Source organism: Oryctolagus cuniculus, chromosome 2 (genome assembly GCF_051225735.1).
Source record: "Oryctolagus cuniculus isolate XC-2025 breed Fujian yellow rabbit chromosome 2, ASM5122573v1, whole genome shotgun sequence".
Classification (NCBI taxonomy): Eukaryota; Metazoa; Chordata; class Mammalia; order Lagomorpha; family Leporidae; genus Oryctolagus; species Oryctolagus cuniculus.
Window position 1 is genome coordinate 11,170,716 of NC_142868.1, and position 27,360 is coordinate 11,198,075.

General features: G+C 49.9%; 1 protein-coding gene and 1 long non-coding RNA gene across 2 annotated transcripts; both read right to left on the reverse strand.

The window, feature by feature from the left end:
* Positions 1-540: 540 nt before the first annotated feature.
* Positions 541-1,166, reverse strand: LOC149127685 (fibroblast growth factor-binding protein 1-like). Its single transcript, XM_089326953.1, has one exon. It carries the CDS (start codon positions 1,164-1,166, stop codon positions 597-599), a length of 570 nt encoding a protein of 189 aa, XP_089183079.1. The 3' UTR covers positions 541-596.
* Positions 1,167-7,168: 6,002 nt separating this feature from the next.
* On the reverse strand, positions 7,169-27,040 carry LOC138843256 (uncharacterized). Its single transcript, XR_016229772.1, has 2 exons — positions 26,763-27,040; positions 7,169-8,485 (listed from the first exon to the last, which is right to left on the reverse strand). It is a non-coding gene; the product is annotated as an uncharacterized LOC138843256 (long non-coding RNA).
* Between the last annotated feature and the right edge of the window lie 320 nt (positions 27,041-27,360).

The following is a 27,360-nucleotide window of genomic DNA, read 5'->3' on the forward strand; positions in this document are numbered from 1 at the left end:
GACACAAATACTGGGTGAACGTATTTTGAAAGAGCTCCTGAGTTTATTATGCTTGTGAATTCAGCAGGAAGTGCAGGTGTCTCCCTAAAATCACCACGCTGACTCCTTCAGCTCAGAGACAGCACTGGGGGCCCAGGGGCAGGCGCCCAGGTCACAGCCTCTGCCAACCACACCTCAGGAAGTGAGCATCAGCAAAGGGCAGGACACAGACTCTGTCCCAACACCGCCCTGCGCTCTCCTAGCACAGACGTCCCTGCCTGATGGGAACCTGGGAGCTGCACACACACAGAGGAGCCTAAGACACCACCTGCCTGAAGCACCTGCTCTTCTCACCCAGGAGGAAGACTGGGGCTGAGGGCGACGCTGTAGCACAAGCTGCGGGAGGCCCGTCACTCCCGGGTCATCTACTGGAACTTCTGCTGGAACCAGTGCTCGCCCTCCTGCTGGGGTGGCTGTGTCTGGTGCTGCTGTTCCTGCAGGCCCTAGTGCTGACCTGTCTTCTGGGATGCAGTCTTGGATTGATGGGCGTGGCTTATGTTGTTTTGACTTGTGGTGGGGGCGGGCCTTTTGCTCTGCATTGCCTCCATGGAGAACTCTTAATGTGTGTCTTTGGATGGCTCTGCCTGGGATGGCTGCTTCCCCTTGACTGACACCGTGGGGGTGGGCTCCCTGACAGACGTCTTGGAAGCCAGAGTGGAGCTCAGCAGCGTGAGACTGGATTCTGGATACTTGGTACCACACACCCTGGTATTCAAGATGGCCTTGGAGTCCTCACAGATGCGGTTCAAATGGCGCAGGCGCCAGCCAATTTGTCTCCAGTAGACCTTGTCGTTGTTCAAGCAGTGCAGGCACGCCGTGGGGTTGCCCGCAAAGACACAGGAGAACTCGTGGTGCAGTCGAACACAATGGGCCTGCAGATGGACTCCTTCCTCCTGCCTGGTCACGGTCACATTGCATTTGGCCTGGTCTCTGCTGACAAAGCTGCCAGTGACAATGACCTGGGTTGGCGGGCTTGTGGACACTATCACAGGCTTCTCCAGAGGAACCCACCCATCCTGCTCCGCCTCCAAATTCACGTCATCCTGTTCTCCACTTTGGGCCTCTGTCAGGAGTCCCTGAGCAGCCAGCAGGAGGACGGAGAGCAGGGTGAGAGTGCGGGTCCACATGGCTCACACCTGTGGACAAAAGGCAGGGTCAGTGTCAGGTCAGTGGTGCAGGGTTCAGGGTTCAAGGTCAGTGGTGCAAACTTTAGTGGCTCAGGGTCATGTACATGTCAGGGTTACAGGGGTCTGGGTCAGGGTCAGGATCAGGGTACATGGTCAGTGGTGCAGGGTCAGGGGTGCAGTGTCAGTGGTGCAGGGTCCAGGTACAGGGTCAGGGTTCAGGGTCACTAGTACTGGGTCAGTCGTGCAGAGTGAGTGTGCAGGGTTTGGATGGGGGTCAGTAGTGCACGGTCAAGGTGCAGGTTTCCATTGTGCAGGGTCAGAACAATGGAGGTGAAGAGTTATAGGGTGGCCTCCCTCCTCCCTGCAAAAGTCCTGCCTGATATAGGAGGAGACAAGCATCCTCTGGCTCTGGGATGCAGGGCAAGCAGCCCAACCTCTCCCACGTGCACCTGACCTGAGACTGCAGTGACCGAGGCTGCCAGTCCTCACCTGCCCTCTGCACTCACTGAGCCTTGTTAGCTCTCAGTCCCTCGTCCCCTCACTCACCCACTCCTGCTCCTCTCACCCACTCGTCCTGCAGCACTCACTCAGCAAGCACTTACTGAGCACCTACTGCATGCCGTGCACTAGTTAGGTTGTCTACACACTGAGGTGAACGAAAAAGTCTTGGGTGCTGCTCACCATAGACCAGGTCTCCTGCAGTGGATAAATGGGGAGAGGAAATCTATGTGTTCACATGGACATAGACATAGACATACAGGGAAGCATGACCAGGGCAAAATAAATAACAAATTCTGTCATTTGTGGCAATGTAGATAGAAATAACGGAGGTATATTAAGAGAAACAAGATAGACACAGAAAGATTAATACCACATGTTCTCCGCTAACAGTGGAAGCTGAAAAAGTTGATCTGAAAGAGAAGTGGAGAGTAAACAGTGGTCCCCAGGGACTGAGAAGATGGAGAGAGGAGTGGGGAAGGGGTGAGGAGCGAGCACAAAATGACAGCGCACTTGAGGGCTCAGCTCTAACGCCCTGTAGCACAGTGGGGGGACTGCTGTGGACAATAATTTATTTCTAAATATTGGAAGAGAGGATTTGAATGCTCCCAAAACAAATATTTTTGAAGTGATGCATTGGCTAATACCCTGGTTTTACAACTGCATATTTATGTGCTAAACTACTCATTTTATCCCTATATGAGTACAATTCTCAATGGTGAGCTAAATTTTTAAAATATATTAACTCAATCATCTGACAGAATTCAATGAGATAATTAATCTTAGAATCAGAACTTAAACCATCCAAAATTTGAACTAGTTTTCCTATCTAACTGTTACGATCCTGCTGATTAGTTTTACTTCCTTCCCAGACTGATGAAGGACACCTGCTGTAGTTTCCAGAGGAATTGGTGACTCCATGGTGACATCGTGCACTGACCTCATCCCGAGAGACAAGCCCTGGGGTGAGCAGAGTTGGCTCCTTGCCCTTGGTCGGGAGATCTCCTTCCAGCTGACTGATAAGCACACCACCTGCACAGCACAGGGCATCTGCAAGTCTTTCCCAGCCTGGTCACAGCAGATCTTTATGGCCTCTGTGCTGGTGTGGCCATTGCTATCCCCTGCAATGCAAGAGTGCTTCAAAATCATGGGAAAAGAATGCAATTAAGAGATCAATTTGTTTTGGTTCAAAAAAGCTTGAGGGTCAGGCATTGTGTCATCGTGGGAAAAACTTTTCCCTGGAACCTCAGCATCCCTCATGGGGGTCAGTTTGAGTCCCAGCTGTTCCACTTCCAATGCTGCTCCCTGCTAATGGCCTGGGAAAGCAACCGAAAAACCCCAAGTAGGATGGTCCCTCCACCATTTGGAGACCCTGAGAAGTCTCTTGGATCCTGGCTTCAGCCTGGGACAGACATGGCCATTGTGGTTATTTAGTTAGTGAACTGGCAGAAGGAAGATCTCGCTCTGTCTCTCCTGCTCTCTCTATAATTCTGACTTTCAAATCAATAAATAAGTCATTAAAAAGTTGTGAATCCATGTGTAAATTTTTTCACAGCACGCATTTTCTATGAATTTTTTGACAGTCCAATTCATCCTTTGAATAAAAGAGTTAGGAGATAGGTGAGTCTGGAACAGCCCTTCTTGAGTGTCCCTTTGCTACATTGCATATCTGGGGACCCCAGAACAATGGCAGTAATTCAGCATCAAAGACCCCTTTGAAGGACACATTTTTCTCTAACTCAAGTCTATTGCCAAGTTGTAGGAGGCTGGGCACTCCAGTTGCTGATTCTCTAACAATATATATATTTCATGCTACACAAAGGATATCATATATCTCCTAAAACGTAATAAATTATACTTACACTATATGCATCTCCCTAGAATTTGTCAAGTATTTCTTGCAGTAAGTATCGTGATTTTTTAATGTTCAGTCATTTGCCCAATGTCCTTTTGGCTCAGTAATCAAATGAAATTTGAACTCTGCATGTAAAAACAGGAATATGTAGCAGGGATTATGTGGGTCGATGCCACTAGTTAATATGATAACTATTGGCTCAGTGCCTGGATAGAGCTGAGACAGATTCTGTGCAAAATGTGCAGGTCTGGACAACTTCACAACAGGTGCATCAGAGGCTGTCAAACAGGTGTTTTGGCTGCCGTACCTCCAGGGTCTGTAAACCCAATGACATGTTCTGCTGAAAACATGTAGAGTGGAGTGTGTGGTGAAGTGTGGCAGCCCCCATTGGAACAGGGCTCCTGCTACACTCTGTTAGGGACGAAGGTACGGGCACTTAATGGAGACTTGGGGTCTTAGAAAGGAGTGCCAGACCCCCACTGCACCCAGGTGTCCCCATCTGCCTGGGACCCCTCAGACCTAAGGACAGACTTGGACATCAAGCAGATTTCCCATTCCCAAGGCCTTAGAACACTCCTCCCTGAGGATGCCTGGGCTTGGTTGACTGAAAACTCAGCTCAATAATACTGATGCTTCCACTAGGTGGCAGCAGTGACCTAGCCCATGAGAAGTCTGTGAGAAGAGACTGAGTAAAAGCTTGCAGTCCATGAGCTAGACAGACAGCCAGTGCTCCTGCCTCGGGTCACTCTCCTGAGGGACAGGCTGCCCTTTCACCTTCTCCTGTGAATGACTAGGTGTCGCTGGGTTCTATGATCCCCAGCCTGCTCCACTCAGAGAAGCCACTTTGTCAGGAGCAGTGGAAAGGACCCAAGCTGCCGAGACCTGTTCCCTGAGATTCATGGTGTGATATCTGGAAGATTAAAAATGACCTCTGGACTATTAACAAAACTTGACTGAAAAATAAGCTGACCTACGGTGTTATTAGCACTGTGGCTTGGGTCTCAGTCAGAGTGCATGAGCATTAATGCAGCTGGACTCTGAGAGAGGACTCCCATTGTTGAAACTGGAACAGAAAAGTTTGCATTTCAGAAAGACCTGCTCTCTATATCCCTCTCAGCCCAGAATCCCTCAACCATTGCTCTGTTTTTTTTTTGTTGTTGTTGTTGTTGTGTTTCTTGATCCTATTGGTGACATGCAAGGGGACATATGGGGACAAGAAGGAGTCGTGGGCTAAAATTGGTTTCTTCTAGCTCCACGACCTTCTACCTATTGGAAAAAGGTTGCAGATCATGAACTCAGGATGAGTTATTAGAATTTCTACACTCTGGAGGACTTTCACTGCAGCTCTACTGGGAAGTGAGAGGGGACATTGAGCTTGGCAAGTTCTCCCATTACATCCATCCATGAATACTGGCCTCTCTATAAGTGACGTCTGCCTGTGGGTGGGTGGTTGAGTGGCAAAAGGAGATTCAGTGACTACTGGATTTGAACAAACAGTCTAGACCACCATGGGAGGGAAGTCACACCCCCAAAACCTACAGAATAAACCCCTGTTGTGTTTAGATATATAATCCACTTTCAGTTTACTTTTTGTACAGAATGAAGTAATGCTTTGTTCTCATGTTTTCTTTTGGATATTCAGTTATGCTAGTCTCATTTGAGGAAAAGATTTATAAATGTCATTGAAATTACAGTAAAACACATATCATCTTAGCCATTTTTAGACAGATTAGTCCTATCAAAATTTTCCATATAGTTTCATAAATATTACTATCATCCACCTCATAACTCATAGTCTCACACAATGATGAACATATAAATGTATAAATGCTAATGTTCAATTTCACCTCACCCAAGTCCCTGGCAGCCAGTATTCACCTTGCTGTCTCTAACAGTTCCCTCTAGGTCTCTCATGAGGTGGCTGGTACAATATTAGTCTCTGTGAAGGCTTCTTTCACTGTGTGTAACATCCTCATAGCTGTTCTCTGTGCCATGAATGTCAGAATCTCCTTTTCAGAAGACCTGAATACTACTCTAGAATTTCTGTACCATGTGCTACCTGTCCATTCACCACCAGTGCACACGAGGGTGCTTCTCTGAGTTACAGCTCCTGAGAATACACTGCTGTGCGTGTGAAGTGCTAATACCTAGTAGGGACTGTGCCCTCTGTCATATGGGGTGTATGCCACCAGCAGAATTCCCACACCAAATCCTAGTTCATTTCAAATTGCTCAAAGTCCCCACAGCCTCATAACACTGTGTTTTTCAGAGCTTCCATACAAACGGTTTTGAGTTGTCTCTCAATGAGATTGTGAATTCTATTTCCTTAGAGGGAGGGAGAGAGGGAGTGAATGCCTGGTCCTGGGAAGAACTCAGCACAGTACCTGGTACGTAGCAAGTGAGAGACAGATGTTGGTTTCTGTGGAGTTGGTATGATACCCAAATGTCCCTGTGAGGCTGTCACCATGTGCATTGACCCCTCAAACCTCAGTGTGTCCTGGTGTTCTGGTGAGTGCACAGTGCTGTCCTGTCCCCCACCTGCCCATCCTCCTGGCTCCTGTCAGAGGCACCAAAAGCAGCAGTTACTACCCTGCTTCCTCACATTTCCTTCTTGGTGGTGTGGTGACAAGGGCCTGACAACAGTTCTTCTGCTCCTCCCAACTCTTCAGTTAAAACACAGCAGATCTATTGTACTAGTGTGTGAATGACTACAGTCACCCCTGCACCCCTCCCTCTTGACCTCGCCCAGCTTCTGCCACTCTCATATCCCTTGGCTGCCCTGTGCCAGCTTGGTTCCCGTTACCCCATTCCATTCCTGAGATGCACAGGAGGGCGGCTCCAGTCTGTTTCTGTTCATCTCAGCCCCAAGTCTCCCAGCACTTTCTGATTGCACTGCCCATGTGTTTAATTTTTTTGAATTATTCATTGGGAGAGAAAAAGATTGAGCTCATTCTACTGCTTAACTACAATACCTGCCATGCCTCAAACAAGAGTCAATCATGAAGCTGGAAACTGAACCAAGGTCTCCCACATGGGTGGTGGAAATCCAATTTCTTTACTCACGACCACTGCACACCAGGGCTTGCATAGGCAGGAAGCTGATTAAGGAGAAGAGCCAGGTATTGAACCCAGGCACTGTGACTGAGCCCTGGGCATCTTGGCCCCTAGGAAAATGCCTTCAGCTTCCTCCTCCTTTGCTAACAGCCTCCTCTCAGGCTGCTGTGTGTACCCAGGCCTCTCTCCCCCTGCCCAGGAAGGAGCTCTGCAAAGTGGGAGCCATGCCTATGGCAGGGGTGGGCTGCTCTGACTTGAGTGAGGACAGGGAGTTCCTCTAGTTTGTAGACACAGCTACCAGAACTCCTGGGTTCCAGTCGTGCTTCTCCCTTACGAGCTATGCAACCCTGACCATGACCAAACCCCACAGTATTCTGGGTTCCCTTCCTGAAATCACCACACTCTATACAGTTCAAACACCACAGTCTAGTGGACGACTCTATGAAGAAAGGGAAAATGGAATGGGTCCCATCAGGGGACCACTGAGGATGGCTGGGGAAGGCCCACCCTGGCTGTTCCATCCACTGACACTCTGGTTTAGGTTGATGAGATCATGTGGGACCAGATACAGAGACACAAACACCGAGAGAACATATTTTGAAACAGCACCTGAGTTTATTATGCTTGTGAATTCAGCAGGAAGTGCAGGTGTCTCCCTGAAATCACCAGGCTGACTCCTTCAGCTCAGAGACAGCACTGGGGGCCCAGGGGCAGGCGCCCAGGTCACAGCCTCTGCCATCCACACCTCAGGAAGTGAGCATCAGCAAAGGGCAGGACACAGACTCTGTCCCAACACCGCCCTGCACTCTCCTAGCACAGACGTCCCTGCCTGATGGGAACCTGGGAGCTGCACACACACAGAGGAGCCTAAGACACCACCTGCCTGAAGCCCCAGCTCTTCTCCCCCAGGAGGAAGACTGGGGCCGAGGGCGACGCTGCAGCACAAGCTGCGGGAGGCCCGTCACTCCCGGGTCATCTACTGGAACTTCTGCTGGGACCAGTGCTCGTCCTCCTGCTGGGCTGGCTGTGTCTGGTGCTGCTGTTCCTGCTGGCCCTCGTGCTGACTTGTCTTCTGGGATGCAGTCTTGGATTTGATGACTGTTGTACTCACAAAGGTGAGTTTAGTGGTGCTGGAGGCTTGTGTCTGGGCTTGGCTGGTGGTGGTCACTGATGGCCCTTTTGTCTGAGTATGGTGGTCTCCCGATCCAGCTGTGTGTTGTCTGGTTGTTTCAATCTTGACCTGCTCTGTGGGAGTGGTTGTGTTGTTTTAACTTGACTGGTGATGGTGGGCCTGTTACTCTTGGTTGCCTCTTAGGAGAAGACGTGCTATTTGCCTTTGGATGGCTCTGTCTGGGATGGCTGCTTCCCCTTGACTGACGCTGTGGGGGTGGGCTCCCTGACAGACGTCTTGGAAGCCAGAGTGGAGCTCAGCAGCGTGAGACTGGATTCTGGATACTTGGTACCACACACCCTGGTCTCCAGGATGGCCTTGGAGTCCTCACAGATGTGGTTCAAGCGGCGCAGGTGCCAGCCAATTTGTCTCCAGTAGACCTTGTCACTGCTCAAATAGAGTAGGCACTCAGTAGGGTCACCGCCAAAGACACAGGAGAACTCGTGGTCCAGTCGAACACAATCAATCTGGAGATGGACTCCTTTCTCCTGCCTGGTCACGGTCACATTGCATTTGGCTTGGTCTCTGCTCACAAAGCTGCCAGTGACAATGACCTGGGTTGGCGGGTTTGTGGACACTATCACGGGCTTCTCCAGAGGAACCCACCCATCCTGCTCCGCCTCCAAATTCACTTCATCCTGTTCTCCACTTTGGGCCTCTGTCAGGAGCCCCTGAGCAGCCAGCAGGAGGACGGAGAGCAGGGTGAGAGTGCGGGTCCACATGGCTCAGCTGGGTGGGCACCTGTTGGACACAAGGCAGGCTCAGTGGTGCAGGGTCAGGGTGCAGGTGTCAGAGTGCAGGTTAAGTTTGCAGGGTCAGTGGTGCAGGTTCAGGGTGAAGGGTCAGTGGTGCAATGTCGAGGTATATGGTCAGGTTGCAGGGTCAATAGTACTGGGTCAGCATTGCAGGGTCATGGTGAAGGGTCAGTGGTGCAGTGGTCAGGGTGAAGGGTCAGGAGAAAGTGGAGGTGAAGAGTTACAGGGTGGCCTCCCTCCTCCCTGCCACAGTCCTGCCTGATTTAGGAGGAGACAAGCATCCTCTGGCTCTGGGATGCCAGGGCAAGCAGCCCAACCTCTCCCACGTGCACCTGACCTGAGACTGCAGTGACCCAGGCTGCCAGTCCTCACCTGCCCTCTGCACTCACTGAGCCTTGTGAGCGCTCAGTCCCTCGTCCCCTCACTCACCCACTCGGTCCTGCAGCACTCACTCAGCAAGCACTTACTGAGCACCTACTGCATGCCATGCACTAGTGAGGATTTCCACACACTGAGGTGAATGAGAAAGCCTTGGGTCTTTAAGAATTTGAGACTGATCCCTGGGATATGTAAATAGCACTGACCAGGGATTCTATCCCATCTGTGTCCTCAATCTCTTCCTGGAAATGTCACTTTCTCCTCTGTGCCTCAGTTCCTGCACCTGGCACTCAAGGTCTGCATGAATTCATCACCAACTCCTCCTGCTGCCCCACACTTGGTCTCTATCTCATTGTTCCACAGACATCCAGGACCCAAGATGCAAAGGGGGCAGGGAGAGTGCTGAAGGTGCCAGGAGGTGACCCAGAGGCTGAACCCCACGGAGGCTGACACAGGGGCTGTGGGTGGGGAAGCTGTCTGGGGGGAAGTAAGAGCTCAGGAAGTGCATGAATGTGTGAGCTCATCTGATCCCAGCAGGGTAAGAGAAAAGGGAGGGGAGCAGCCAGTTTCAGACAGCGTTTGGAGTGCAGGTGGAAAACAAGAATGCTACCTGATTGGGTTCTGTGACCTGAGTGCTGAGCATACAAACACCCTTAACCAATCCTTGAAAAAATTGCAGAATTCATAGCAAGGCTTTCAGCTCAATAGAAACCATGCATAAATGCATGTCCCTTCCCTACTTCACATCGTAACTAACCAGAACCAACTACCAGGCTGGTGACTCCTCCCTTACTAGTCCTGGACTTCAACTGTTCTCCAGGACTTAAGGACCCATTGTCCCCCCTGTCCTCCACAGCTGCCCTGTCTCCCTTACAATCATCCTGCAGGCTTGCACAGGGGAACAGCTTGTTCTGGACTAAGGCACCTGCTTCATCCCGGGCCACTCTGTAACACCTCGTCTCCCTGCCCATCTCCTCTCTGCCCAGTGTGGAGCAAGTGGTCTACTTCCTTCCCAGGAACATCAGTTACTGCACAGATTACTTGAATCAATCCACACTGGGAGGAAGAAGAGAAGTCCAATTCTATCAGACACCTACTGCACGCTGAGCACTGGTGCAGCGTTCCAGTCTCACCTTGTTTAATCCACAGAAAACCCTGCAACCAGGCTGATTATAGGAACAGCCCCAAGAAGGAGTCCTGGCAGTGAGGCCCGGCCAGGTAAGTAACTGTGCTGGTCCCGTGTGTGCAGGAACAGAGACCCGCAGGGAGTGAACCCATCTCCCCACCCCTTCCTGCCACCTCTTGTAGTCACCCCTGCTCTGCACTGCTCACCTAACTTTGAGACAATGCTGGCAAAAGGAAGACAACTGTGAACCAAGCAGGATTTAGCACTGATAAGTTGATTCACGTAAGCTGAGATCTTTTCCCAAAATGAAAGAATTGTGGAGCTCGTGCAGTGGCGCAATGGGTTAATCCTCCTCTTGTGGCGCCAGTATCCCATATGGCACTGGTTCTAGTCCCGGCTGCTCCTCTTCCAATCCAGCTCTCTGCTGTGGCCTGGGAAAGCAGTTTAAGATGGCCCAAGTGCTTGCGTCCCTGTACCCACATGGGAAACCAGGAAGGAGAACCTGGCTCCTGGCTTCGGATCAGCACAGTTCCAGCCCTTGAACCATTGGGGGAGCGAACCAAAGGAAGGAAGACCTTCCTCTCTGTCTCTGCCTCTCACTATCTGTAACTCTACCTGTCAAATATAATAAATAAAATCTTAAAAAAGATGGAAATTTGTTTATAAAGGGGGCAGGCCCAGAAAATGGCACTGTCCACATTTCCTCCTTGGTTTGGGCCGCGTCCAGGGATTGGGAGTGGGCCAGAGCCACGGTGGGTGGGACAGAAAGACTAATACTCCAGCTGATGGCTCACTCATGTCCCACAGCCTCCTCCTACCCCACTGGGATCCTCAATCTGGGATGTGGGGCAGGAAATGAAGCTCTGGAGAGAGAGAGAGAGAGAGAGAGAGAGAGAGAGAGAGAGAGAGAGGCTCTTACCAGTCCTGCGTCTGCAGATCCAGCGCAATCCCCGAAGCCAGGCGAGGTGCAGGTTGCTCTGTCTCAGGGGAAGTGCAGGGCAGGGTCTGCTATTTGTACAGGAGCCAAAGCCCACAGGGGTTACAGCTCACATACCTGAGGAGCTGAGCTCACACTGCCCCCGGGCCATGTCCCTTCTCCTTAGGAACCAGGCAGGTCCTGCAGGAAAGTGCTTAGGGGCATACTATCCACTGTTACCTGAAATGAGCTTCACATTGATCTAACACACATGTTGCTAATTGAATGGCTTTTGTATCCCAAAGAGCACATCTGCTTCTGCTCCTATGCCCTGCACATTCTCCCACCACTGCCATTTCTCAGATCTGAGGTCCTTGGGGACACTGATTAGAAAATCTTGGGATAACAACACTATACTATAAATGACAAGGAACAGGAATTCCACTAGAGGACTGGATTAGGGCACAGGGTGGACCCAGCAGGTTGAGGACCTGGCAGAGCCCATCACTGACATTGACAGTTCACGCGGGTCTCTGGGTGTGACACTGGGAGGAATGGAGGATCTGACTCCAGCCAACAGGGCTCAGCTTTGCTGGGAAGCAGGCCCCCCTCTTTACCTTCACAGGGACTAAAACGTCTTTCAGGTTCTCTCTGAAGCAATCATCTGACCGATGTCTGGCAGATTTCTCAAAAGAATGCATAGACAGGACCTCCAGGTACATAGGGAAATGCTCACCATCACCATCCTCAGGGAAAGGTCAGTCAAAGCCCCAGTCAGTTCTCATCCCACCCCAGTCAGAATAACGATTATCAGAAAGACACAGAGTCACAGCTGTGGCAGGGTCGCAGTGGAAGGAGGACTTCACACACGGCTGGTGGAAATGTAAACTAGCATGGCCACTATGGAGAGCAGTGTGAGGGCTGTTCAGACCCTGAAGACAGATCTACCCCAGATCCAGCAACCCCACCCCTGGGTGTGTGTGCACAGCACCGGACGTGAGCTGGGGAAGAGATGTGAGTGCAGCACTTACTGCTCAGCATAGACCAGGGCCCTTCATTGGATGAACAGGGAGAGGAAATCTGATGTGTTCACAGGGACATAGACATAGACATAGAGTGAATCATGATCAGGGCTAAAATAAATAATGAAATACTGTCATTGGTGGAATGTGGGTGGAATTAAAGGACAGCATATTAGGAGAAACAAGACAGACACAGAAAGAAAGATACCACATGTTCTCCTCTAACAGTGGAAGCTGAAATTTTTGATCTGAAAGAGAAGTGGAGAGTAAAGAGTGGTCCCCAGGGACTGAGAAGATAGAGATAGGAAGGGGTGGGGCAGGGGTGAGGAGTGAGCACAAAATGGCAGTGCACTTGAGGCCTCAGCTCTAACGTCCTGCAGCACAGTGGGGGGACTGCTGTGGACTATAATTTATTGTTTGTATCTAAATATTGGAAAAGAGGATTTGAATGCTCCCCAAAAAAGAAAATATTTTTGAAATGACCCATTTGACAATACGCTGGTTTACAACTGCATATTATATCTATGTGTCAAACTACTCATATACCCAATATAAGTAAAATTCTCAAGTGTCAGTTAAAATTCTCAAATATATTAACTCAATCATATGAAGAATTCAATGAGCTAATTAATCTTAGACTCAGAACTTAAACCATCCTAAACTTGAACAAGTGTTCCTATCCAGCAGTTAGATTCCAGCTCAGTTGGTTTTACTTCCTCCCAGACTGATGAAGGACACCTGCTGTAGCTTCCAGAGGAATTGGTGACTCCATGGTGACATCGTGCACTGACCTCATCCCCAGAGACAAGCCCTGGGGTGAGCAGAGTTGGCTCCTTGCCCTTGAGCGAGGAGATCTCCTTCCAGCTGACTGATAAGCACACCACCTGCACAGCACAGGGCATCTGCAAGTCTTTCCCAGCCTGGTCACAGCAGATCTTTATGGCCTCTGTGCTGGTGTGGCCATTGCTATCCCCTGCAATGCAAGAGTGCTTCAGAAGTCATGGGAGAAGAATGCAATTAAGAGATCAATTGATTTTGGTTCAACAATGTTTGAGAGTCTGGGATTGTGTTGTCCTGGGAAAGACTTTCCCCTGGGACCTCAGCATCCTACATGGGGGCCAGTCTGAGTCCCAGCTGTTCCACTTCCAATGCTGCTCCCTGCTAATGGCCTGGGAAAGCAGCAGAAATAGCCCAAGTACGAGGGTCCCTCCTCCCATTTGGAGACCCTGAGAAGGCTCCTGGCTCCTGGCTTCAGAGTGGGCCAGCCATGGCCATTGTTGACTTTTAGTTAGTGAACTGGCAGAAGGAAGATTTCTCTCTGTCTCTCCTGCTCTCTCTATAATTCTGATTTTCAAAGCAATAAATAAGTATTTAAAAAATTTTATAATCCATGTGAACATTTTTCATAGCATGCATTTTCTATGAATTTTTTAACTATCAGTCCAATTCATACTTTGAATAAAAGAGCTAGGAGAAAGGTGAGCCTGGAGCATCCCTTGCTGAGTGTCCCTTTGCTGATATTGCAGATCTGGGTGCCCCAAAACGATGGCAGTTTGGCAGCATCAAAGACCCCCTTGAAGGACATATTTTCTCTAACTCAAGTCTATTGCCAACCTGTAGGAGGCGGGGCACTCCTGTTGCTGATCCTCTAACAATAAATCTTTCTTGCTACCCAAAGCTTATCATAGATCTCCTAAAACCTAATAAATTATACCTATAGTGTGTGCTTTTTTTGTTTTTTGACAGGTAGAGTGGACAGTGAGAGAGAGAGACAGAGAGAAAGGTCTTCCTTTTGCTGTTGGTTCACTCTCCAGTGGCCGCCGCGGCCGGTGCGCAGCGGCTGGCGCACCACGCTGATCTGAAGTCAGGAGCCAGGTGCTTCTCCTGGTCTCCCATACGGGAGCAGGGCCCAAGAACTTGGACCATCCTCCACTGCACTCCCGGGCCACAGAAGAGAGCTGGCCTGGAAGAGGGGCAACCAGGACAGAATCCGGCGCCCCGACCAGGACTAAAACATGGTGTGCTGGTGCCACAGGTGGAGGATTAGCCTATGGAGCCGCGGGGCCGGCCAACCTGCATAACTTCTAATCTCACACAATGATGAACATATAAATGTATAAATGCTAACGTTCAGTTTCACCTCACCCACGTCCCTGGCAGCCATAATTCAACTTGCTGTCTCTAACAGTTCCCTCTAGGTCTCTCAGGTAGGTGGCATGGTACAACATGAATGTATGTGATGGCATTTTTCACTGTGTGTAACATCCTCATAGTTGTTCTCTGTACCATGAATGAAAGAATCTCCTTTTTTGGAAGACCTGAATAATACTCTAGAATTTCTGTACCATGTGTTACCTGTCCTTTCACCCACCAGTGCACACGAGGATGCTTCTCTGAGTTACAGCTCCTGAGAATACACTGCTGTGCGTGTGAAGTGCTAATACCTAGTAGGGACTGTGCCCTCAGTCAAATGGGGTGTACACCAGCAGCAGAATTCCCACACCAAATCCTAGTTCAGTTTTGAATTGCTCAAAGTTCCCAATTTTCCCGCAGTCTCAACAACACTGTGTTTTTACAGATTTTCCCTAGAAATGGTTTTCTCTCAAGGAGAGAGGTTGTCTCTCAATGAGATTTTGAATTCTATTTCCTTAGAGGGAGGGAGAGAGGGAGTGAATGCATGGTCCTGGGAAGAACTCAGCACAGTACCTGGTACATAGCAAGTGAGAGACAGATGTTGGTGTCAGTGGAGGTGGTGTGATACCCAAATGTCCCTGTGAGGTTGTCACCTTGTCATTGGCCCCTACAAACCTCAGTGTATGTCCTGGTGTTCTGGTGAGTGCACAATGCTTTCCTGTCCCCCCACCTGCCCATCCTCCCAGCTCCTGTCAGAGGCACCAAAAGCAGCAGTTACTACCCTGCTTCCTCACGTTTCCTTCTTGGTGGTGTGGTGACAAGGGACTGACAACAGTTCTTCTGCTACTCCCAACTCTTAAGTAAAAACACCTCAGATCTATTATACTAGTGTGTGAATGACTACAGTCACCCCTGCACCCCTCCCTCTTGACCTCGCCCAGCTTCTGCCACTCTCACATCCCTTGGCTGCCCTGTGCCAGCTTGGTTCCCGTTACCCCATTCCATTCCTGAGATGCTCAGGAGGGCGGCTCCAGTCTGTTTCTGTTCATCTCAGCCCCAAGTCTCCCAGCACTTTCTGCCTGCACTGCCCATGTGTTTGCTCAGTTTATTTGTTTATTTCTTAAATTTTTTCACTGGGAAAGAGAAAGAGATTGAGCTCTGTTTCAACAGGTTAACTCCTAATCTGGCCATGCCTCAAACTGGAGTCTATTATGGAGCTGGAAACTCAACCAACTTCTCCCACGTTGGTTGGGGGAACCCAGTTACTTTAGTCACCACCACTGTACACCAGGGCCTGGATGGGCAGGAACTGAGAAGGAGCAGAGCCAGTGTTGGACCCAGGCGCTGTGACTGAGCCCTGGGCATCTTGGCCACTAGGACAAATGCCTGCAGCTCTTCCTGCTCCCCTTACAGCCTCCTCTCAGGCTGCTGTGTGTAGCCAGGCCTCTCTCCCACTGCCCAGGAAGGAGCTCTGCAAGTCGGGGGACCTGCACATGGTAGGGGCTGAGCAGCTCTGACTTGCGTGAGGAGAGGGGGTTCCTCTAGCTTGTGTCTCAGCTGCCAGAACTCCTGGGATCCCCCAGTCTTGCTTCTCCCTTAAAGCTATGCAACCCTGACCATGACCAAATACACAGTACACTGGGTTCCCCTCCTGAAATCACCACAGTGCATACCAATCAAACACCATAGTCCAGTGGATGACTTTATGAAGCAAGGTCCCTGGATTGGATCATAACAGGGGACCACTGAGGATGGGTGGGGAAGTCCCACCCTGGCTGTTCTACCCACTGATATTCTGGTTTAGGTTGATGAGAGCCTGTTGAACCAGAAACAAAGAGACACAAACACGGGTTGAATCCCTATGAGCATGCCTCCTTCTACTCTAAACTCTGCACATTTTCCCACCGTTGCACTTTCTCAGCTCTGGGGTCTTTTGGGGCCACTGATTAGAAAATTTTGAGATAACAACACTGCCACTGTAAATGGCAAAGCCATAGGAATTCCACTGCGGAACGGAAAGAGGGCACAGGTAGGACCCAGAGTTTGAGGACGTGGCAGAGCCCAGCACTGACATTGACAGTTCACGTGGGTCTCTGGGTGTGACACTGGGATAAACGGAGGATCTGAGTCCAGCCAACAGGGCTCAGCTTTGCTGGGAAGCAGGACCCCTTCTTTCACCTTCAGAGGGACTAAATCCTCTTTCAGTTTCTCTCTGAAGAAATCATTTGTCCGATTTCTTAAAAGAAGGCATAGACGTGGCCACCAGGCACATTGGAAAATGCTCACCATCACCATCTCCAGGGAAGAGCAATCAAAGCCACAGTCAGTTCTCATCCCACCCCAGTCAGAATAATGATTATCACAAAGACACAGAGTCACCGCTGTGGCAGGGTCGCAGTGGAAGGAGGACTTCACACACTGCTGGTGGAAATGTAAACTAGCATGGCCACTATGGAGAGCAGCATGGGGGCCTTTCAGACCCTGAAGACAGATCTACCCCAGATCCAGCAACCCCACCCCTGGGTGTGTGCACAGGACAGGACGTGAGCTGGGGAAGAGATGTGAGTGCAGCACTCACTGCTCACCATAGACCAGGTGTCCTGCAGTGGATGAACGGGGAGAGGAAATCTATGTGTTCACAAGGACATAGACATAGAGTGAAGCATGATCAGGGCAAAATAAATAATGAGAAACTGTCATTGGTGGAATGTGGGTGGAATTAAAGGACAGTATATTAAGAGAAACAAGACAGACAGATAAAGACAAATACTACACATTCTCCCCTAACAGTGGAAGCTAAAAATTTTGATCTGAAAGAGAAGTGGAGAGTAAAGAGTGGTCCCCAGGGACTGAGAAGATAGAGAGAGGAAGGGGTGTGGAAGGGGTGAGGAGGGAGCACAAAATGACAGCAGCACACTTGAGGGCTCAGCTCTAACGCCCTGCAGCACAGTGGGGGGACTGCTGTGGGCAATAATTTATTGTCCATTTCTAAATTTGGAGAGAGGATTTGAATGTACCCAACCAAAGAAAACTCTATCAGGTGATGCATTTGCTAATAACCATGTATTACCACTTCATATTACATCTGTGTGTCAAAATACCAGTTTTAATCTATAAATACATACAATTCTCATGTGTAGGCTAAGATTTTACAATATATTTCTTTTTTTTTTTTTTTTGACAGACAGAGTGGACAGTGAGAGAGAGAGACAGAGAGAAAGGTCTTCCCTTGCCGTTGGTTCACCTCCAATGGCCGCCGAAGCCGGCGTGCTGCGGCCAGCGCACCGCGCTGATCCAATAGCAGGAGCCAGGTACTTATCCTGGTCTCCCATGAGGTGCAGGGCCCAAGACTTGGGCCATCCTCCACTGCACTCCCTGGCCACAGCAGAGAGCTGGCCTGGAAGAGGGGCAACCGGGACAGAATCTGGTACCCGACCAGGACTAGAACCCAGTGTGCCGGCGCCGTAAGGCTGGGATTAGCCTAGTGAGCCGCGGCGCTGGCTAGATTTTACAATATATTTCTAAACTCAATCATTTGACAGAATTCAATGAGCTAATTAATCCTAGACTCATAACATAAGCCATCCAAAACTTGAACAAGTGTTCCTATCCAGCAGTTAGGAGCCAGCTCAGTTGGTTTTACTTCCTTCCCAGACTGATGAAGGACACCTGCTGTAGCTTCCAGTGGAATTGGTGACTCCATGGTGACATCGTGCACTGACCTCATCCCCAGAGACAAGCCCTGGGGTGAGCAGAGTTGGCTCCTTGCCCTTGGTCGGGAGATCTCCTTCCAGCTGACTGATAAGCACACCACCTGCACAGCACAGGGCATCTGCAAGTCTTTCCCAGCCTGGTCACAGCAGATCTTTATGGCCTCTGTGCTGGTGTGGCCATTGCTATCACCTGCAATGCAAGAGTGCTTCAGAAGTCATGGGAAAAGAATGCAATCAAGAGATAAATTGATTTTGGTTCAACAATGTTTGAGAGTCTGGGATTGTGTTGTCCTGGGAAAGACTTTCCCCTGGGACCTCAGCATCCCACATGGGGGCCAGTTTGAATCCCAGCTGTTCCACTTCCAATGTTGCTCCCTCCTAATGGCCTTGGAAAGCAGCAGTAATGGCCCAAGTACGAGGGTCCCTCCTCCCATTTGGAGACGCTTGATTAGGCTTCTGGCTGCTGGCTTCATCTTGGGCCAGACATGGCCATTGTAGATCTTTAGATAGTGAACTGGCAGGTGGAAGATCTCTTTCCCTGTCTCTGCTGCTCTCTCTATAATTCTGATTTTTCAAAGCAATAAATTAATCTCTAAAAAATTTTTATAATCCATGTGTAGATTTTTCACAGCATGCATTTTCCATGAATTTTTTGATAATCAGCCGAATTCCTACTTTGAATAAAATTCCTGAGAGAAAGATGAGCCTGACACACCCCTTGCTGAGTGTCCCTTTGCTAATATGCGGATCTGGTTGCCCCAGAACAGTTGCAGTTATCAGCATTAAAGACCCCTTTGAAGGACACATTTTCTCTAACTCAAGTCTACTGCCATCCAGAAGGAGGCTGGGCACTCTTGTTGCTGATCTTATTTCAATGTATCTTTTATATTATATACCAACTGAAACCTAATAAATTATGCTTGCAGTCTATACTTCTCTCTAGACTTTGCCATATCCTTTCTGCAGAAAGTAATTTGATTGTTAAATGTTCAATAATTGACCAAATATCCTCTTGACTCAGTGATCCAATGACATTTGAATATTGCATGTGAAGACAGGAATATGTACCAGAGATCTTGTGGGTCAATGCCACTAGTTAATATGATAACTATTGACTCAGTGCCTGGGTAGAGCTGAGACAGGTTCTGTGCAAACTGTGCAGGTCTGGACAACTTCACAACAGGTGTATCAGAGGTGGTCAAACAGGCATTTCAGCAGCTGTAACTCTAGGATCGATAAACCCCAGGACATGTTCTGCTGAAAAGCATGTTGAGTGGAGTGTGTGGTGAGGTGTGATAGGGGGCCCCAAATCCCCATTGCAGCAGGGCTCCCTGCTACACTGTTAGGGAGGAAGCTACTGGCACTTGTGCAGACCTGGGGTCTTAGAAAGGAGTGCCAGACCCCACTGCACCCAGGACTCCCCATCCTGCCTGGGACCCCACAGACCTAAGGACAGACTTGGACATCAAGCAGATTTCCCCTTCCCAAGGCCTTAGAACACTCCTTCCTGAGGATGCTTGCCTTGGTTGACTGAAAACTCAGCTCAATAAATACTGATGCATCCACTAGGTGGCAGAAGTGACCTAGCCCATGAGAAGTCTGTGTGAAGTGAGTAAAAGCTTGCAGTCCATGAGCTATATAGACAGCCAGGGCTCCTGCCTCGGGTCACTCTCCTGAAGCACAGGCTGCCCCTTTCACCTTCTCTTGTGAATGACTAGGTGTCACTGTGAGATGACTGCTGTGTTGGGGACACTCTACAGTGGGGCTGCAAGCCATGGCTGTCCATCACTACTGCAGCCTGTCAAGCCTTTCTTTGTACCTTATGTGGATGCCCATGAGAATAGTGATACCACCAGAAGATTGAATGGGACAATGAAGATGATTGGGCCTGCATATCCTGGAGATTATCATCATTACCTCAGTCCACTGTGGGACTGGGTAAGAGCATTTCTGCCAGTAACATCTGGATGCCTAATAGTGCCTCTAGCTATGTACTGTGGTGACTGTAATGGCCTACCACGACTGTGCACCTGTCAGCACTTGATAGGTCTGTGTTCGGCTGAGGGGTAGACCTGACCCTCCCTGTCAAATACGTGTTGTTCTTGGGTTACCATCTGGTGACACGAAGTCCTGTAGGGTACTTGACACAGTTCATCAAAGAATTGCTTTCTGTGATGTGGCAGAATCTGGCCATATTACAGGTGCATTGAGAACCTGCTCCACCATAGTTTTGACTACCTGGATCACTCAGAGTTAGATGATGCCACACTTAAAAGGGGCCCCTATAGTGGCTCACAGCCAGGACACTCAGGGGCCACTTCATGCCCCTTGTCATTCCCAGGTAGGTGGCATCCCCCAGCAGTGGAGTGGACTTTTCATGACTTGACTGCCCTATTGGCTGTGACTACCATCTCATAGTAATTCACCAAGATGACCAACACCAAGGGAAGCAGGAGAGACACCAGATCCACGATCTTCCGGCCTTTTAGAGAATATGGTGCTGTGTCCCAGGCCACATACACATGATCTACAAGGAACGTGATATTCCAGATAGCTGGGGAGCAGGGACTCTGTGCACTGCAATGCCATGTACATGTTCCCATGGTGAATGCAGTGGTGAACCTGAAGGGTCTACAGTGATGCCCAGCTTGCTGCAGGCATATTGTAGAGAAACAGTCAAGGACAAGATTCTGAACAAGAGAATTAATGTGGCTTTTGAGCATATTGAGCACTCCAAGAACTGAGCTAGCTTCCTGAAATGTTGAAGGAAAACGATCAGAAAGAGAAGGAAGCAGAGAGCAAGGTACCAGCTTCTATGAGCCCCAGCCTGCTCCACTCAGAGAAGCCACTTTGTCAGGAGCAGTGGAAAGGACCCAAGCTGCCGAGACCTGTTCCCTGAGATTCATGGTGTGATATCTGCAAGATTAAAAAAGACCTCTGGATTACTAAAGAAAAGCTTGACTGAAAAATAAGCTGGACCTACGGTGTTGTTAGCACTGTGGCTTGGGTGTCAGTCAGAGTGCATGAGCATTAATGCAGCTGGACTCTGAGAGAGGACTCCCATTGTTGAAACTGAAGCAGAAAAGGTTGCATTTCAGAAAGACCTGCTCTCTGTATCCCTCTCAGCCCAGAATCCCTCAACCATTGCTCTGTTCTGTTTTGTTGTGTTGTGTTTCTTGATCCTATTGGTAACATATGAAGGGACATACTGGGTGATCCAAGGAGACATAGACTCAAATGGGTTTCTTCTACCAGTACCTGGTTTTAGTTATTGGATATGAAAGATTCCAGAGCATGAGATCATGATGATTTGATAGAATCTGTCAACTCTTGTGGACTCCCACAGCGGTTCCACTAGGAAGTTAGAGGGGACAACATTGAACTTGGCACGTTCTCCCATTACATCTGTCCATGAATACTGACCTCCCTATAAGGGAGGTTTGCTGTGGGTGGGTAGTTGAGTGGCAAAGAGAGATTCAGTGCTAGGGCATTTGAACAAACAGGCTACACCACCATGCAAGGAAAGTCAGATTCCCAAAACCTACAGAGTTGTGTTTAGATATATAGTCCAATTTCAGGTTACTTTTTGTACAGAATGAAGTGATGGTTGGTTGTCTTGTTTTCTTTTGGATATTCAGTTATGCTGCCATCATTTGAGGAAAAGATTTTTTAAACTTTCTTTGAAATTACAGTAAAAGGCATGTAATTTTTATCATCATCGCCTTTTTTAGATAGATTAGTCCTATCAACTTTTTGCATATTATTGTATAAATATCACTCCCATCATCCTGCATAACTTCTAATCTCATAGGATGATGAACGTGTAACTGTATAAATGCTAATGTTAAATTTCACTTCACCCAAGTCCCTGGCAACCAGCATTCAACTTCCTGTCTCAAACAGTTTCCTCTAGGTCTCACATGTAGGTGGCATGGTACAACATGAATCTATGTGAAGGCTTCTTTCACTGTGTGTAACATCCTCATAGTTGTCATCTGTGCCATGGATGTCAGAATCTACATTCTCTGAAGACCTGAATAATACTCTAGAATTTCTGTACCATGTGTTACCTGTCCTTTCACCACCAGAGCACACGAGGGTGCTTCTCTGAGTTACAGCTCCTGAGAACACACTGCTGTGCGTGTGAAGTGCTAATACCTAGTAGGGACTGTGCCCTCTGTCATGTGGGGTGTACACCAGCAGCAGAATTCCCACACCAAATCCTAGTTCATTTTGAATTGCTCAAAGTTCCCACAGCCTCAACAACACTGTGTTTTTTCAGAGCTTCCATACAACTGGTTTTGAGGTTGTCTCTCAAATAGATTTGGAATTCCATTTCCTTAGATGGAGGGAGAGAGGGAGTGAATGCCTGGTCCCTGGGAAGAACTCAGCACAGTACCTGGTTCACGGCAAGGGAGAGACAGATGCTGGTTTCTGTGGAATTGGTGTGATACCCAAATGTCCCTGTGAGGCTGTCACTATGTGCATTGACCCCTCAAACCTCAGTGTGTCCTGGTGTTTTGGTGAGTACACAGTGTTGTCCTGTCCCTCACCTGCCTTCCCCCCCAGCTCCTGTCAGAGGCACCAAAAAGCAGCAGTGTTGCTACCCTGCTTCCACTCGTTTCCTTCTTGGTGGTGTGGTGACAAGGGACTGACAACAGTTCTTCTGCTCCTCCCAACTCCCAAGTTAAAACACAAGATCTATTATACTAGTGTGTGAATGTCTACAGTCACTCCTGTGCCCCTCCCTCTTGACCTCGCCCAGCCCTGCCACTCTCACATCCCTTTGCTGCCCTGTGCCAGCTTGGTTCCTGTTACCCCATTCCATTCCTGAGATGCTCAGGAGGGCGGCTCCAGTCTGTTTCTGTTTATCTCAGCCCCAGTCTCCCAGCACTTTCTGCCTGCACTGCCCATGTGTTTAATTTTTTTTTAATTATTCTTTGGGGGAGAAAAAGATTGAGCTCATTCTACTGCTTAACTTCAATACCTGCCAGGCCTCAAACGAGAGTCAATCATGAAGCTGGAAACTCAATCAAGTTCTCCCACGTGGGTTGGGGGAACCCAGTTTCTTTAGTCACCACCACTGCACACCAGGGCTTGCATGGGCAGGAAGCTGATTAAGGAGAAGGGCCAGGTATTGAACCCAGGCACTGTGACTGAGCCCTGGGCATCTTGGCCCCTAGGAAAATGCCTGCAGCTCCCTCCTCCTTTGCTAACAGCCTCCTCTCAGGCTGCTGTGTGTACCCAGGCCTCTTCCCACTGCCCAGGAAGGATCTCTGCAAAGTGGGAGCCATGCCTATGGCAGGGGTGGGCTGCTCTGACTTGAGTGAGGACAGGGAGTTCCTCTAGTTTGTAGACACAGCAACCAGAACTCCTGGGGTCCAGTCGTGCTTCTCTCTGACTATGACCAAACCCCACAGTATTCTGGGTTCGCCTCCTGAAATCACCACACTCTATATAGGTCAAACACAAAGTTCAGTGGATGACTCTATGAAGACAGGGAAAATGGAATGGGTCCCATCAGGAGACCACTGAGGATGGCTGGGGAAGGCCCACCCTGGCTTTTCCATCCACTGACACTCTGGTTTAGGTTGATGAGATCATGTGGGACCAGACACAGAGACAGAAACACTGAGAGAACATATTTTGAAACAGCACCTGAGTTTAATTTGCTTTTAATTCAATAGGAAATGTAAGTATCTCGAAGAAATCACCAGGCTGACTCCTTCAACTCAGAGACAGCACTGGGGGCCCAGGGGCAGGCGCCCAGGTCACAGCCTCTGCCAACCACACCTCAGGAAGTGAGCATCAGCAAAGGGCAGGACACAGACTCTGTCCAACAGCACCCTGCACTCTCCTAGCACAGGCGTCCCTGCCTGATGGGAACCTGGGAACTGCACACACACAGAGGAGCCTAAGACACCACCTGCCTAAAGGACCTTCTCTTCTCACCCAGGAGGAAGACTGGGGCCGAGGGCGACGCTGCAGAACAAGCTGCGGGAGGCCCCGTCACTCCCGGGTCATCTACTGGAACTTCTGCTGGAACCAGTGCTCATCCTCCTGCTGGGCTGGCTGTGTCTGGTGCTGCTGTTCCTGCTGGCCCTCGTGCTGACTTGTCTTCTGGGATGCAGTCTTGGATTTGATGACTGTTGTAGTCACAAAGGTGAGTTTAGTGGTGCTGGAGGCTTGTGTCTGGGCTTGCCTGTGGTGCTCACTGATGGCCCTTTTGTCTGAGTATGGTGGTCTCCTGGGCCAGCTGTGGTGTTGTCTGGTTGTTTCAGTCTTGACCTGCTCTGTGGGAGTGGTTGTGTTGTTTTAACTTGACTGTGATGGTGGGCCTTTCACTCTTGGTTGCCTCTTAGGAGAAGACGTGCTGTTTGCCTTTGGATGGCTCTGTCTGGGATGGCTGCTTCCCCTTGACTGACACCGTGGGGGTGGGGTCCCTGGACAGACGTCTTGGAAGCCAGAGTGGAACTCAGCAGCGTGAGACTGGATTCTGGATACTTGGTACCACACACCCTGGTATTCAAGATGGCCTTGGAGTCCTCACAGATGTGGTTCAAATGGCGCAGGCGCCAGCCAATTTGTCTCCAGTAGACCTTGTCGTTGTTCAGGCAGTGCAGGCACGCCGTGGGGTTGCCCACAAAGACACAGGAGAACTCGTGGTGCAGTCGAGCACAATGGACCTGCAGATGGACTCCTTCCTCCTGCCTGGTCACGGTCACATTGCATTTGGCCTGGTCTCTGCTGACAAAGCTGCCAGTGACAATGACCTGGGTTGGCGGGCTTGTGGACACTATCACGGGCTTCTCCAGAGGAACCCACCCATCCTGCTCCGCCTCCAAATTCACTTCATCCTGTTCTCCACTTTGGGCCTCTGTCAGGAGCCCCTGAGCAGCCAGCAGGAGGACGGAGAGCAGGGTGAGAGTGCGGGTCCACATGGCTCAGCTGGGCGGGCACCTGTTGGACACAAGGCAGGGTCAGTGTGCAGGTTCAGTATTGCATGGTCAGTGGTGCAGGTCAGGGTGCAGGGTCCATGGTTCAGGGTCAGGGGTGCTGGATTCCGTTATGTAGGGTCAGAACAAATGGTGGTGAAGAGTTTCAGTGTGCACTCCCTTCTCTGTACCACAGCCCTGCCTACTTAAGGAGGAGACAAGCATCCTCTGGCTCTGGGATGCCAGGGCAAGCAGCCCAACCTCTCCCACGTGCACCTGCCCTGAGACTGCAGTGACCCAGGCTGCCAGTCCTCACCTGCCCTCGGCACTCACTGAGCCTTGTGAGCGCTCAGTCCCTCCTCCCCTCACTCACCCACTCCTGCTCCTCTCACCCACTCGTCCTGCAGCACTCACTCAGCAAGCACTTACTGAGCACCTACTGCATGCCATGCACTAGTTAGGTTGTCTACACACTGAGGTGAATGAGAGAGCCTTGGGTCTTTAAGAATATGAGACTGATCCCTGGGACCTATAAATAGCACTGACCAGGGATTCTGTCCCATCAGTGTCCTAATCTCTTCTAGGAAATGTCATTTCCTCCTCTGTGCCTCAGTTCCTGCACCTGGCATTCAAGGTGTACACAGATTCATCACCAACTCCTCCTGCTGCCCTGTGCTTGGTCTCTATCTCATTGTTCCACAGACACCCAGGACCCAAGATGGAAAGGGGGCAGGAAGAGTCCTGAAGGTGCCAGGAGGTGTCCCAGACACTGAACTATGGAGCCTGACACAGGGGCTGGGTGGGGTAGGGGTCACGTTAGAGCTGTTTGGGAGGAGTAAGAGCTCAGGAAAGGCATGTAGGGGGAGATCTTCTGACCACAGTGGGGAAGAGAAAAAGGAAGGGGAGCGGCGATTTTTCAGACAGTGTTTAGAGTGCAGGTGACAAGAAACGGACCTGATTGGGTTCTGGACCTGGGTGCTGAGCATACAGATGTTGTTACTGATCCTTGACAAAAATCACTTAATGAATATCAAGGCTGTCAGTGCCAACAGAAACGATATGCAAATGCATTTCTCTTCCCTCTTCACATCATAACTAACCAGAACCAACTAGTAGGCTGGTGACTCCTCCCTTACTAGTCCTGGACTTCAACTGTTCTCCTAAGAACTTCAGGACCCATTGTCCCCCCGTCCTCCCACAACTGCCCTTTCTCCCTTAAAAATCATCCTGCAGGCTTGCACAGGGGGTACATTTCATTCTGGACCAAGGCACCTGCTTCCCCCGGCCCACTGTGTAAACACCTTATCTCACTGCTCAGTCTCCTCTCTGCCCTAGTCACTGTACAGTGTGGAGCAGGGGGCCTGACTCCATACGGGCACAGCAGTTAATGCACCAAGTTTACCAGGTGAACTATCAAGCCACACTGGGCAGAAGAAAAGTCCAATTCTATGTAACACTGACTACACGCTGAGCACTGGTCCAGCGTTCCAGTCTCACCTTGTTTAATCCACACAAGAACCCTACAACCAGGCTGATTACAGGAACAGCCCCAAGGAAGAGCCCGACCGTGATGCCCCGCCAGGTAAGTATGTGTGCTGGTCCTGTTGTGTGGAGGAACAGAGCCCTGCTGGGAAAGACCCCAGTGCCTTGTCCCTTTCTGCCACCTCTTCTAGATCACCCTGCTCTGCACCACCAGAAAATACTGGCAAAAAGATAACAACATCGAAGCAGGTTGGAATTAGCACTGAGGATAAGATGATTCACAATGGCTGTGAACTTACCCAGAAAGAAAGTAGTTTGTTTGAAAATGGGGCAGGCCATGAAAATGGCCCTGTCCACAATTCCACCTAGGTGTTGGAGCAACTCCAGGGATTGGGAGTGGACCAGAGCCACGGAGGATGGGACAGAAAGACTAATATACCAGATGATGGCCCAGTCATGACCCACAGCCTCCTCCTACCACACTGGGGCCCCTCAGAGCCTGGGAAGTGGGGCAGGAAATGAAGCTCTGGAGAGAGAGAGAGAGAGCGAGGCTCCTACCAGTCCTGCGTCTGCAGATCCAGCACAATCCCCGATGCCAGGCGAGGTGCAGGTTGCAGCTGTCTCAGGGGAGGTGCAGGGCAGGGTCTGCTATTTGTGTGGGAGCCCAAGCCCACAGGGGTTACAGCTCACATACTTGAGGAGCTGAGCTCACACTGCCCCGGGCCATGTCCCTTCCCCTTCCCAGGCAGCCAGGTCCTTTAGGTAAAGTGCTGTGTGGAACATTATCCACTGTTACCTGAAATGAACGTCACATGGATTCAACACACATGTTGCTAATTGAATGGCTTTAAAATCCCTACTAGCACTCCTCCTTCTACTCCTAAGCCCTGCACATTCTCCCACAACTGCCCTTTCTCAGCTCTGGGGTCCTTTGGGAACATTGATTAGAAAATTTTGAGAAAACAACACTGCCACTGTAAATGACAAAGGCACAGGAATTCCACTGAGGAACAGGAAGAGGGCACAGGGTGGACCCAGCAGGTTGAGGACCTGGCAGAGCCCAGCACTGACATTGACAGTTCACGCGGGTCTCTGGGTGTGACTCTGGGAGGAACGGAGGATCTGACTCCAGCCAACAGGGCTCAGCTTTGCTGGG

What these genes read in the sequence shown, in the direction of transcription:
- LOC149127685 (XM_089326953.1), bottom strand. Translation starts at nt 1,166, where the DNA reads ATGTGGACCCGCACTCTCACCCTGCTCTCCGTCCTCCTGCTGGCTGCT.